General features: G+C 46.5%; 1 protein-coding gene across 1 annotated transcript in view; it reads right to left on the bottom strand.

Annotated features, from left to right (window-relative positions):
* Positions 1–548: 548 nt before the first annotated feature.
* Positions 549–14114, bottom strand: part of LOC144697719 (uncharacterized) — a 72900-nt gene continuing 59334 nt past the window's right edge. Inside the window, exons 5-6 of the mRNA XM_078569728.1 lie at positions 2516–2618; positions 549–1302 (exon numbers count right to left, since the gene is read on the bottom strand). Coding sequence (XP_078425854.1) covers positions 666–1302; positions 2516–2618 — 740 coding nt within the window. The 3' untranslated portion in view covers positions 549–665. The remainder of the gene's footprint in view (positions 1303–2515; positions 2619–14114) is intronic.

Genomic DNA, 14114 nt, shown 5'->3' with positions numbered 1-14114 from the left:
AAATCTGATTGGAGGAGGAATCATGGATACATATATGGGAGGTGAAAATACGTTCACGGACTTTGGAGAGGAAAGGGAGGTTGGAGATTGGGAAGTAATTTGCAAGGATGATGGGGTCAAGGGTTTGTTTTTTGAAGGAGTGAGAGACAGTGCCTGAAGAGAGAGAACTGTTAACAAACTCAGTTAATATGGGGAAGTTGATTGATCAACAGTTTAGTGGGAACAGGATCGATAGACCAGGTGGGTCTCATGGGCAGGATGAGACCTCAGAGGACATGATAGGAGATTGGAGAGAAAGTAGAGAAAGATGCGAGTGCATGGCTGGGATAAGGGGAAACTTTAGAGGCAGTCTGGCCTAGTAGACTAGTGGAAGGGAGAGAAGCAGCAGAGGCAGCTAATTGGATTGTCTCAATCTGGGTGATAGAGAAGATCCATGAGCTTCTCACACTTGTTGTTGGAGGTGAGGATGGAGGAGACAGGGGAGAGGGAGAGCCCTTCGAAAGGAACTAACTTATGTTAGAGATATTAAAAAGATTCAAAACACTGTGTTTAACACAAAACTGATTTATTTGACTTTTAGCCAGAATATTAGCCCCTATAACTAGGCTGGAGAATATTAACATCAGTAAAAACAGACCCCAATGAACATCCTTCAGTCCTGGTAATTATTTGTGAACTCGCTGGTGTCTTAGGAGACTGGATGAGGTGGTGAATCCCTTCCCACACTTAGGGCAGGTGAACGGCCTCTCCCCAGTGTGAACTCGCTGGTGTGTCAGCAGGTTGGATGATTGAGTGAATCCCTTTCCACACTCAGAGCAGGTGAATGGTCTCTCCCCAGTGTGAATTCGCTGGTGTACAATGAGTTGAGATGATCGCCTGAACCCAGTCCCACAGTGGGAGCATCTGTACGGTCTCTCGTCAGTGTGAACACGTTGATGGGACATCAGTTCCCCAAAACTTTTATAGCACTTCCCACAGTCTAGGCATCCAAAAGGTCTCTCTTCACTGTGAACTCGCTGGTGTGCCAGCAGGTGGGTTAAAATAGTGAATCCCTTCCCACACGTGGAGCAGGTGAATGGTCTTTCCCCAGTGTGAATGCGCCGATGCTTTTCCAGGTCAGACGGGCATCTGAATCCCTTCCCACAGTCCCCACATTTCCACGGCTTCTCCCTGTTGTGAATGCATTTATGTTCTGACAGACAAGACGATTGGCTGAAACCTCGTCCACACACAGAGCACATGTACAGTTTCTCTCCACTGCGGACGGTGCTTTCTCCTTCCATGTTCAAAATCCGATGATATCCAGGTTACGATAAATTGCGTGACTGCGTCAGATTCTGATGTGATGTTTGGTTTCCAGTTTCCCAACTGCAAATCCTCCCCTTCTAAACCCTGTGAAACTGATGTAGATCATAAAAAAGGGAGTGAGAGAGAACCCACAAAAACACAAAGGCAGGTTGTGAAATTGAGCTGAATCAATCTGGTAATTTGTGGGGCTGACAATAGGAAAGAGTGACCATGAAAAGCTGTTTCATGAAAGGTGAAGGAGCATTTAATGCATCTTCAAGTCAACCAGAACTTTGACAGAATCTGCCAAACCTTCAGCCTCCCCTACCGAGAAGGAGCAGGGTAGAAGGTGTATGTGAACACCATCACCTCCAAGTTCCCCTCCAACTTGCACACTCTCCTGACTTGTTGGACATCCAGTACTGGATGAGCAGAAATTTCCTCCATTGAAATATTGGAAAGAGGGAAGCCATTATCTTCAGTTCCTACTACAAAATCCACTCCCCAGACACCAGCTCCATCCCTCTTGCAGTTCTCTAAGGCTGAACTAGGCTGTTCACAATCTTGTTGTCATATTTCAGCCCAAGCTGAGTTTCTGACTACAAATCACTAAAACCACCCATTTCCACCTCAGTAACATCGCCCAGCTGTGCCCCTGCCTCAGTTCATCTGCTGCTGAAACTCATCCATTCCTTTGTTCCCTCTAAACTGGACTATTCGAATGTGCAACTTTTTGGCCTCCCAGATGCAACTCCAGGGAAACTGGAGGTCACCCAAAACTCAGCTGCTCGTGTTCTTACTCGCAGCAAGTCTTGTTCACCATCACCCCTGTGCTCGCTGACTGACATTGTGGGGATCTCCAGCCCTACAACCCTCCAGAATTATCTGCGATCATCTAATCGTGACCCACCCCCGGCTCCAATTCCTCCCTTGCGTCCACAATCTCCTCCAGCCTCCTGAGCTGCCTGTTTCACACCAGTCCGTCTCCACCAGCCGCACTGAGCATGCTCCAAGCACAGCCCGGCCCCCACGCTGGCGCTCTGGGTGCCTGTTCTCATTGGTGGGGGATTTTCTGACACATGGAGCACTCTGGGTAAACCAGCTGCCATCAAGACCAATTAGTGGACAGGCAATTATTTTCCCAGTTGGTAAAATGGAAGATCCATGGCAAGGGGGATATTGGACAGGAAGCACAATGAGGGGTTCAGACACTTTATTAAATACTTACAGCAGAAGCACATTAATCTGATTGGAGATCACTTCCTCACTAGCAGCCAGCGGTGTGAAGCCTCCTGAGATTCCGGTCCCTTTCCCGTCAGTATTTCCAGGAGCTGGGACACAGAAAAGAGTCTCAGTAAAATCCAGGACTTATTTGTTCACTGTTTTAAAATGGGTCTGGGCTCACACTCGAAGTTTGTGCAGCCTGTGACTCCCTGGGATTATTAACCCTCCCCCTCCAGACCCTTGGGGCTCTCGATTGTTTCTCAATGTCCTCCTGGTCCTGTGATTCCCTGAGTTTATTAACCCTCCCCCTCCAGACCCTTTGGGCTCTCTATTGTTGGACTCTCTATTGCTTTTCAATGTCCTCCTGGCCTTGTTGTATCTGATCCAATAAAAACCCTCCTTACATCACACAGGGAACAGCTTTAGACATGTTCTGACTTTTCACCTCAATCTTATTCTGCTGAATGATCTCACTGACTGTTCCCTTTCTCTCGATCAGTCCGTCCACCATCTCTTTTCTGGATTTCACTCCTTCTTGTCATTCCAGGATTTCATCTCTCTGCCTTTTATTTCTTTTACTGAAGATTCCTGTCCATTGCTGCCTCACAGCCTTGTCCTGTTCCCACATATTCTCCATGTCTAAGTGCTTCCCTCGTGCCAGCCGTGGCCCCTATTCCAGCCCAGTCACTGATCCCTCTCTTCCCTCCACCCTTTTTACTGGTGTCACTATCACAGGGACGATCGCGGTGTTTTCCCAAAACTGCCTTAACATCAGGGTCTTGGCTACTGGGGGGTCATAGTCCACCCATCTCTCTCCCTGCATTCTGACTTATGAAATCCCTGGATAATTCCCTTATCATCCAAACATCAAGGTCCTAGTAGATGGGATGACATAACCTTGGGGACGGGTGTGTGGTGTTCAGGAACTATTTTAAATCTTGTATCATCATATAGGCTTTGTGAGTACGGGTGATGATTAAACCATTTGTGGGATCGATTTCTTATGGCAGGGCAGATTGAGGGGTAGTCAGTGAAGCATATGGGGTCTTGGGCATCAGATATAGAGGCACTGAGTACAAAAACAGGGAAGTGCACCAACAGAGAGTTGTGAGGATCTGGAACTCTCTCCCTGAAACGATGCTGGAACCTGATTGTGTGTGTAGACTCCACCCACTCATCCTATCTACCCTGTCGGTTCCAATTAATATCCCGAAAACTTTGATCAAATCAGGTCTTAATCTTCTAAATTCCAGGCATTACAACCCTCACAGTGAGGTGATGGATTTTATCAGGAGGAATAGGGAGAGGGAAGATATAATTCATGACGCTGCTCTAAAGAGTGTGCAGGGACAGAGGGACCTGGGTGTTCATGGCTTTGATCTCTGAAGGTGAAAGAATGTATTAAGAGAGTGGTTAGCACAGCAGATTGGATCTTGAGCTTCATAAGTGGTGGTTTTGAGAGCAAAAACAGGGAAGTTATGCTGAATTTTTATAAAGCTCTGGTTAGGCCACAATTTGAGAATTGCATCCAGTTCTGGTCACCTCACTTCAGGAAGGACGTGAAGGTCCTTGAGAAGGTGCAGAGGAGATTTACCAGAATGGTTCCTGCAAAGGAGGCTGAGGGGAGATTGATAGAGGTGTACAAGATTGTGGCAGGTTTAGATATGGTGGACAAAGAAAAGCTGTTCTCATCAGCTGATCGTACAAGGACTCAAGGACAGAGATTTAAGGTTTTGGGTAAAAGGTATGGGATATGTGAGGAAGAATGTTTTTACACAGTGAGTGGGAATGACCTGGAGCTTACTGCCTACGAAGGGGTGGAAATGGACATGATGAATGATTTCAAAAGGAAATTGGACAGAAGCATGAGGGAAATAAACTTGCAAGGATACAGGGATAGAGCAGGGGAAAGGGACTGATTGGATTGCTCTACATAGCTGGCATGGACTCAATGGGCCTAATGGCCTCCTCTGTGTCATAATGACTCTGTGACTCTTTTGTGTAATCTCATTCTGTAACTTAACCCTTGGTGCTCAGATCACTCAGATAAATCTGTGCTACACTCCCTCTAAGGCCATTCTATCCTTCCTGGTGTTTGTTGCCCAGAACTGAACGCAGTTCTCTAGGACAAAAACAAAAATAAAAATACCTGGAAAAACTCAGCAGGACTGGCAGCATCTGCGGCGAGGAACACAGTTAACGTTTTGAGTCCATATGACTCTTCAACAGAACTAAGGAAAAATAGAAGAGAGGTGAAATATAAGTTGGTTCAAGGGGTGGGAATGGGACAGGTAGAGCTGAATAGAGGGCCACTGATAGGTGGAGATAGCCAAAAGATGTCATAGACAAAAGGACAAAGAGGTGTTGACGGTGGTGATATTAGCTAAGAAATGTGCTAATAGGTGACATTAAGGGTAGAAAGCAGGACAAGCAAGGTACAGATAGCCCTAGTGGGGGTGGGGGGAAGGGATCGAAATAGGCTAAAAAGTAGAGATAAAACAATGGATGGAAATACATTTAAAAATAATGGAAATAGGTGGGAAAAGGAAAATCTATATAAATTATTGGAAAAAAGGGGGATTGGAAAGGGGGTGGGGATGGAGGAGTGGGTTCATAATCTTAAGTTGTTGAACTCAATATTCAGTCTGGAAGGCTGTAAAGTGCCTAGTCGGAAGAAGAGGTGCTGTTCCTCCAGTTTGCGTTGAGCTTAACTGGAACAATGCAGCAGGCCAAGGACGGACATGTGGGCATGACAGCAGGGTGGAGTGTTGAAATGGCAAGCGACAGGGAGGTCTGGGTCATGCTTACAGACAGACCGAAGGTGTTCCGCAAAGAGGTCACCCAGTCTGTGTTTGGTCTCTCCAATGTAGAGGAAACCGCATTGGGAGCAGCGAATGCACTAGACTAAATTGAGGTAAGTGCAAGTGAAATGCTGCTTCACTTGAAAGGAGTGCTTGGGCCCTTGGACGGTGAGGAGAGGGGAAGTAAAGGGGCAGGTGTTGCACCTTCTGCGGTTGCATGGGAAGGTGCCGTGGGAGGGGGTTGAGGTGTAGGGGGTGATGGAGGAGTGGACCAGGGTGTCACAGAGGGAACGATCCCTGCAGAATGCCGCCGGGGGGGTGAAGGGAAGATGTGTTTGGTGGTGGCATCATGCCGGAGTTGGCGGAAATGGCGGAGGATGATCCTTTGAATGCGGAGGCTGGTGGGGTGATAAGTGAGGACAAAGGGGACACTATCATGGTTCTGGGAGGGAGGAGAAGGCGTGAGGGTGGATGCGCGGGAGATGGGCCGGACACGGTTGAGGGCCCTTTCAACCACCATGGGTGGAAAACCTCGGTTAAGGAAGAAGGAAGACATGTCAGAGGAACTGTTTTTGAAAGTGGCATCATCAGAACAGATGCGACGGAGGCAAAGGAACTGAGAGAATAGGATGGAGTCCTTATAGGAAGCAGGGTGTCAGGAGCTGTAGTCAAGGTAGCTGTGGGAGTCGGTAGGCTTGTAATGGATATTGGTGGACAGTCTATCACCAGAAATTGAGACAGAGAGGTCAAGGAAGGGAAGGGAAGTGTCAGAGATCAACCATGTGAAAATGATAGAGGGGTGGAAATTGGAAGCAAAATTAATAAATTTTTCCAGGTCCAGACGAGAGCATGAAGCAGCAGCAAAGCAGTCATCGATGTACCAGAGAAAGAGTTGTGGGAGGGGGCCGGAGTAGGACTGGAACAAGGAATGTTCCACATACCCCATAAAGAGACAGGCATAACTGGGGCCCATGTGGGTACCCATAGCCACACCTTTTATTTGGAGGAAGAGAGAAGAGTTTAAGGAGAAATTGTTCAGTGAGGGAACAAGTTCAGCCAGATGGAGGAGAGTAGTGGTGGATGGGGATTGTTCGGGCCCCTGTTCGAGGGAGAAGTGGAGAGCCCTCAGACCATCCTGGTGGGGGATGGAGGTGTAGAGGGATTGGACGTCCATGGTGAAGAGGAGGCGGTTGGAGCCAGGGAACTGGAAATTGTTGATATGATGTAGGGTGTCAGAGGAATCGCGGATGTAGGTGGGAATGGACTGGACAAGGGGAGAGAGAATGGAGTCAAGATAGCAAGAAATGAGTTCCATGGGGCAGGAACAGGCTGACACGATCGGTCTGCTGGGACAGTCCTGTTTGTGGATTTTGGATAGGAGGTAGAAGCGGGCTGTCCGAGGTTGGGAAACTATGAGGTTGGAAGCTGTGGAAGGAAGATCTCCAGAGGAGATGAGGTCAGTAACAGTCCTGGAAACAATGGCTTGATGTTCAGTGGTGGGGTCATGGTCCAGGGGGAGGTAGGAGGAAGTGTCTGCGAGTTGACGCTGAGCCTCTGCGAGGTAGAGTTCAGTGCACCAGACAACAACAGCACCACCCTTGTCAGCAGGTTTGCTGACAACATCAGGGTTGGACATGAGAGAAGGAGTGCGGCAAGTTCAGAGAAAGACAGGTTAGAGTGGGTGAGAGGAGCAGAGAAATTGAGACGACTGATGTGTGCTCTAACCAGGGTTTGTGTGTCTCGGTGCTTTTCCAGTCACACTGATACCTGAAATCTTCTCCCACAGACAGTTGAGACAATCCTTTTCCTTTCCACATTCAAAGGGCGATGATATTCAGGTCCTGATGAATCGGGTGAGTCTGTCAGATCTTGATGTGATGCTTGATTTGAGTTTCCCGTCTGTCAATCTTCCACTTCCAGTAACCTGTATGTTTATGGAAACCATCACTGTAATTCCAGGATAGAAATTGAAGAGAGAAACATTTCTCTTGGTTGGAATTTGCTGTGTGTAAATCCTCCCCTTCTAACCCCCTGTAAAAGGACTTTCCAAAGCCCACCCCTGTCAGTCCAGGATAGAAAAATCACAACATTCTCTCCTCCTGCTGACAGGGATGTCCGCGCATGCGCCCTGCTGCACATTGACCCCGCTCAAGATGGCGGCCGTTCAGCCGGACCTCTAACCCAAAGGAGTTCACGAGCTCTCGCGCCCCGTCCCGTGTAAATAGGATCGGTAGGTTTTTAGTCGGGATTTGAGGCCTCCACCGGGTGTTTATGAAGCCTCCCCGTCCACTCCGCTGGCTCTAATCCTCTCCACCCACCCACTGGCTCCATAACTCACTCTCACGCGATTGTTTCTCCCTTCTCCGCCTAACTCCAGGCACAACCCGCACTGCGCATGCCCCAGTCAGTGACCGCACTGCGCAGGCTCCGGTTACAGCCCAGCAATACACCTGCGCAGAAAGCGGCTGTGGTCTGGATAGGTCACATTCTTCTCCGCGGAGAATGCTGGGTAAACGCCCCGCCATTGAAAGACATCGCTGTTGAAAATCATGCTTTATTTCGTCTTCCGATTTAAATTGGAGCCATTAGGGCCAAGAGATAACTTATTAAAATCAAATCACACAACAACCAAACTGCACGGGCCCTCCACCATATTTCTGTCTTAATCCCTTTTCATACCCAGAGCAGATGAATGGCCTCTCCCTCGTGTGAACTCACTGGTGTGTCAGCAGGCTGGAGGACAGAGTGAATCCCCCCCCACACTTGGAGCATTGTGAATGCGCTGGTGAGTCAGCAGATCTATTTTGCTTTTAAAGCTCTTCTCACAGTTGGAACATCTAAAAAGCCTTGTGTCAGAGTGAACATGTTGGTGTGAGGTGAGGTGGGTTAGTTGAGTGAATCCCTTCCCACACTAAGGGCAGATGAATGGCCCCTCCCCAGTATGAACTCGCTGGTGAGTCAGCAGATTAATTTTGCTTTTAAAGCTCCTCTCACAATTGGAACAGTTAAAAACTCTCTTATCTGAGTGAGCACGTTGGTATGCAGTGAGGTGGGATAGTGGAGTGAATCCCTTCCCATATTCGGATGACCTCTCCCCAGTGTGACTGTGTCGATGAATTTCCATCACAGACGGAGTTCTGAATCCCCTCCCACAGTCCCAACATTTCCATGGTTTCTCTGTGGTGTGGTTTCCTTGTGTCTCCCCAGGTTGGATGACAAGATGAAGCCTTGTTCACACACAACAAACACGTGTACAGTTTACCCCTGCACCCCGACACTGTGAATTGGATGGTGTTTTTTCAGGCTGTGTAGCTGGTTCTCTTTCCACAGTCAGTTCACTGGAACACTCTCACTCGGGTGTGTGTGCCTCAGGATTTTTCAATCACACTTATTTTTAAGATCTTTTTCCACTGGCAGAACGTTGCTCCTTCCACATTTAAAGGCTGATGATATTCAGGTCCTGATGAACTGAGTGACCCTGTCAGATTTTGATGTGATGTTTGGTTTGAGGTTTCTGTCTGTAAATCATCCCTCACTGCTAGCCTGTAAAAGGAGCTTACAGTGTCAGTGTCACAATCAGTGCGGGATAAAATTCACCTGCTGTGGGTGTGGGAAGGGATTCACTCAGACATCCAACTGGATGAGACACCAACGCATTCACAAGTGACTGCAAGGACTGGCTTCTGCTATCATTGTTTCTGTTCATCACACCCAGGGCAGAACCATGTTCATCCTGAGAGTCAGTGCTTGTTTCTGATAGTAATAGCCTCTCTAACTTGGCTGGAGTTTAATATTCTGGGTAAATATGAAATCAATCAGCTTTGTTTTGAAACTATTGTTCTGGATTTTTGTCTTTCCCACCTGAGTGTTTAACATCACCTGGCTGGAGCTCCATACGGCAGGAACAGAACTTCAGCCTGGACACAGTCCAGGAGCACGATCACCATTCACATCTTGTCCCTGTTGGATAAAATCAAACACAGTATTTATTCTCCATCTGGTTATCTGACTTTTTCATTTTGTACAGTTTGCACTGATCTTCATGGTAACTCAGATATTGTGTTCCCTTCTCTCGTTTCCAATTCGCTAATATAAGATTTGCTTTTCCCAATCTATCCAGAACATCAAATGGACTTTCCCAATTAGCTTTCTAATCCCACCCCTTTTCACAATGCTTTTAACATAACTTCATCTCACATTGAATAATTAAAGTAATGGGTGGGGTGGTTCTCCCTGGAGGTGTTGAGACGGGCAGCACCATCTTCTCCACTGCCTTTAGCAGGGAGAATGCTGAGGTTTGTTGGAGGTTCTGGAGAAACTGGTCCAGAGCCTGTCGAGTAGCAATGAGGAGTGGGACCCCGGGAGGATTCACAATCTGGATTGGCCGACCTATCATGGGCCGTGACCAGGACTGAACAAGAGGGGAGTGAATGGTTAAGACACCAGGCAAGGCAGTGACCCAGTTATTGACCTTGACTAGATCATCAGCTCCATTCATGACAGATTTTTCAGTGTCATTCCTATAATTCTCGACGATCCCACTGGACTCTGGGTGGTAGGGGATGTGGAAATGTTATTGCACACCCATAAGATCACAGAGCTTCTGCATTACTTCTGCTGTGAAATGCAAACCATTATCATTCTTTATCCTTTTCAGAAAGTCCTATCTGGTAAAGATCTGTTTCCAGAAGATTTTAGCTGTAGTGACTGCATCATTTTTACAGAAAGGGAATCCTTCAATCCACTAGGTAAACATTCCATTAGCTACGAGGATATACTGGTCTCATCCTTTTACTGTGGGTAGTGGGCCTGTATCATAAATCTGCAATGTTCCTCAGGGCCATCATTCAATAGGATATGGCCATTGGGACCTTTCATTTTGCAGGGCCGGATTAATTTGGACAGAGTTGAGAAACACAGGTCTGGGTGCATGCTCAGCCACCAATCGTAAATAGCTCTGAAAGGACAACCTTGGGGGAGGATCATATGGCAGGAACAGAACTTCACCCTGGACACAGTCCAGGAGCACGAGCACCATTCACATCGTGTTCCAGTTGGATAAAATCAAACACAGTATTTATTCTCCAAGGGCTCTAAAGGGAAACATGCTCCCTATTTGATCCCTGAACAAAACTAATTATTTTCTGAGACCCTATTCAAATTGAGGCCACCCTTGTGATAGAAAACCTAATCATGTAGGATGGGTGAGTCCTTATTAGCTGCTAGGGATGAAGGAAAGTCTTTCCTATGGTGTACAGCCTCTTCTCCTGCTCCTACTTTCTATGTTTCTATCGTTCAAAGAGCCAGCACAGGCATGGTGGACAGAATGGTTTCCATCTGTGCTGTATCATTCTATAAAACGGCGAATATTCAGTATCAGGAGATAGCGAGGGAAAGCTAGAGCAACCAGTGACTGTAGGATTGAAGCCAGGCAAAGTGAGAACCTTCAGAGGTGATAGAGAGAGGGAAACCAATGGGAAACGTTCTAAAATCTCAGGGCGTTTCCACAGGAGAGCAGATGTTTAAATCACTTTTAGAAATGGAACATAGCAGCGCACAGATTCAAGGGATTTTTTAAATTAATTTATCTCAATTGCGCAACAAAATGATTTTCTTTTCTGTGTTTGGATATTACAAAGGCGCTGCTATTACCCAGGATTCCCTGCGGGTGTGAATGTGCTCTATTCTCTCTGCAGGAGGCTAATACGCAGGCGCAGCGCTGACTTATCTGGAGCATGCGCAGTCTCACTTTGCTCGGAGCCGTGCGAATGCGGGAGGATTTTGGCGATGGGCGAGTGCGGGTGGAAGGAACACAGCCTGGAAGTGAGGGTGGGGAGGGAGATGTAAGGAAGTGCAAAACCCGATGTAGGTATCAAGCCCCAAATAAAATCTTGCTGGTCCCGAGTCTACAGCTCCGAGGCGTTTCTCCGCGAACATCTTGCTTCAGCGGCAGCAGTGCGCATGCGGGATCATATTAGTGACGTAACGGGGCGGGATCATATTAGATGACGTAACGGGGCTTCAGGGTCCCAGTGCCCAGGAGAGAAAATCATTCCCTTGTTGATTTTACGCCCACTTTGTGCGCAAGAGCTAATGACAGGCCCAGATTAGAGGATGGGCAATATGCTGCAGGATGCATGGGTGGATGTCTGAAGAAAAATGAGAGCATCAGAATTAGGAGCACCCATTCGGCCCATCAAGGTTGCTTCCCCTCTTAGTAATGTCATGGCTGTTTAGCCTTGAATATGTTCAATGACCAGCCTCCACTGCTCACTGGGGAAGAGAATTCAAAAGACTGACAATCCTCAGAGGGAAGGAATTTCTCCTCCTCAGTGTTAAATGGGAGATCCTTTGTTTTTAAACTGTGGCCCCTGATTCTAGATCCTTCTGTGAGGGAAAACATCTTCTCAGTGTCTATCCTGTCAAGCTACCTCGGAATCTTGCATGCTTCAATAAGATCACCTCTCATTCTTTTAAACTCCAATGAGTATAGGCACAACCTGCTCAACTTTCCCTCAGAAGATAAATATCCTTATTCCAAACCTTCTCAGAATTGCTTCCAATGCACCTATGCCCTTGTTTAAGTAATCCTGGGCAAGAGAGGGGTCCCTTGAATTGTTGTGAATTTCTATCCTAGACTGACAGTGATGGATTTTGGACACTCCTTTTCCAGCGGGTTAGAAGGGGAGGATTTACACACAGCAAACTCAAACCAAGAGAAATGTTTGTCTCTTCTGATTTTCTAACCTCGACTGTTGCTTATATCTTTTGTAATCTCCCTTTACAGGGAGTTAGAAGATTTCAAAACTGCCAGATTTTTCTCTGACTCCGGTGCTTCTGATATCTTTCCAGCTGCAGACTCCAGCAGGATATTTTAATATTGAAAACTGAAATTGTTTCAGAGGTGTGTATTATTGAACATTCATTGACAATTTAGAACTTTTAGTGCTGTGCTGTGGTTACATTGCTCTGGAGCTGGTGTGGCTCCTTTTCTGTGGATCTGAATCCATGCCCATCTATCCTTCTGTTTCACCTCTACTGTCCTCAATCCCTGCCATTGTGTAATTTCCTCTGCCTTGAGCAATGGATATCTTTTAACCATGTTTGGTGCTTTACTGCTATTCCTACCAGCTGTGTCTAAATGAGGTTTCCACTGCTGCTCATCCCCTGTCTATTCACTGCTGATTTACCAGTTTTATCTTCCCATGGTCAGGAATTGTTTTTCCTGCATTAGAGATCATTTATCTTCTTCTGAGCTTAAATTGACCATCAAATTCTGCTCCAGTTTTATTCCCCTTAATTCATTCTGCACATCCTGAAACATTAACTCTCTTTGCCTTCCTTTAGTTACTGCCTACTCTTATGAGTATTTCCAGCACTTGCTCATCATTTTTGAGATTTCCAGCAACTGCATTATTTTGTTTTTGTTTGATTGTAGGTGTTGCTCACAGAGTCGAGTCTAGAAACAGAGATGAACTAATTAGGAACTGAATTGTATTGGGGTGAGTGTTTGTTCCAGAGCTTGGCCTCTGGCCTCCAGTGTTGGTCTTTTTTCATGCAGTCCAAGAATGATTACAAAACAGAAGGAGGCCATTTCACCCATTGTGCTGGCTCTTTGCAAGAGCAAATCAACCAGTCCCACTCCCCTGCCCTTTCTTCGCAGCCCAACTTTTTCTCTCCAGGTGCTTATCCAATTTTCTTTTCAAAGCCTTTGTTGCATCAGTTTGAGCTGTTGCAGAGATAGAGGAGAAGAGATACCTGGGTTTGACCCTGAGGACAATGGAACCCAGTCAGGCCCAGAAAATTCCAATGTGAAATTGTCAAAGGAGGTAGTTTCTAGGGAAATCGGGTTATTGAACAGACACTGTACAACATAAAAACGTATTGTTTTAGAAACAAATATTTCCATGGACGTTTTTAACCTGCTTTGCAAATATATATATTTTAAAAGTTTAAATGGGATTTTGGTGTCATTTGGTGTCATTAACAAGACCAGCAGCAGATATTACCCATCCCCAGTTACCTGTGGAGGAGATGATGTTTGACCTTCTTGAACCGCTGCAGTCTGTGTGGTGAAGGTGCTGCCATAATGCTGTTAGGTCAGGAGTTACAGGTGATTCACCCAGTAATGATGAAGGAACAGTGATAAATGTCCAAATCAGCAACAACAAACTGTATTTCTATCGCATCTTTAACAAAATAAAATTTCCAAGGCATTTCACAGAAATGTTAGAAAGCAACATTTGACATCGAACCACATAAGTGGATATTAGGGCAGGTGGCGAAAGGTTGGGTTAAATAGGTTTTAAGGAGTGTCTTAAAGTAGAAAATTGAGATGGAGAGGCAGGGAGGTTTTTGGAGGAAATTCCAGAGCTCATGGCCTTGGAATCTGAAGGTGCAACCACCAAAGTGGCACAGTTAAAATCAGGAATGCTCAGGGGGTGGGAATTAGATGAATGCAGATATTGTGGAGGGTTGTGAGACTGGAGCAGATTACAGAGATAGGGAGGGGCCATGAAGGAAATTGAAAATAAGGATGAGAATTTGAGCATTTAGGTTCTTCTTAACCGGAAACCTTTGTAGGTCATCAAGCACAATGGCGATGGGTGAACAAGACTTGGTGCGAGTATGGAAGTGGAAAGCAGAGTTTTGGATGGTGGAGTTGAATCTGGGAGCCCAGCTGGGAGTCCATTAGAATAGTTAAGTCTAGAGGTGACAGAGGAATGGTTGAGAGTTTCAGCAGCAGGTGAGCTGAGACTAGGATGGAGCCGGGTGATGTTACTGAGGTGGAAATAGGCAGTC

Source organism: Cetorhinus maximus, chromosome 23 (assembly GCF_964194155.1).
Source record: "Cetorhinus maximus chromosome 23, sCetMax3.hap1.1, whole genome shotgun sequence".
In the NCBI taxonomy this organism is placed as follows: domain Eukaryota; kingdom Metazoa; phylum Chordata; class Chondrichthyes; order Lamniformes; family Cetorhinidae; genus Cetorhinus; species Cetorhinus maximus.
The sequence above is the reverse complement of the archived record's forward strand: the minus strand, read 5'-3'. Positions and strand labels throughout refer to the sequence as shown.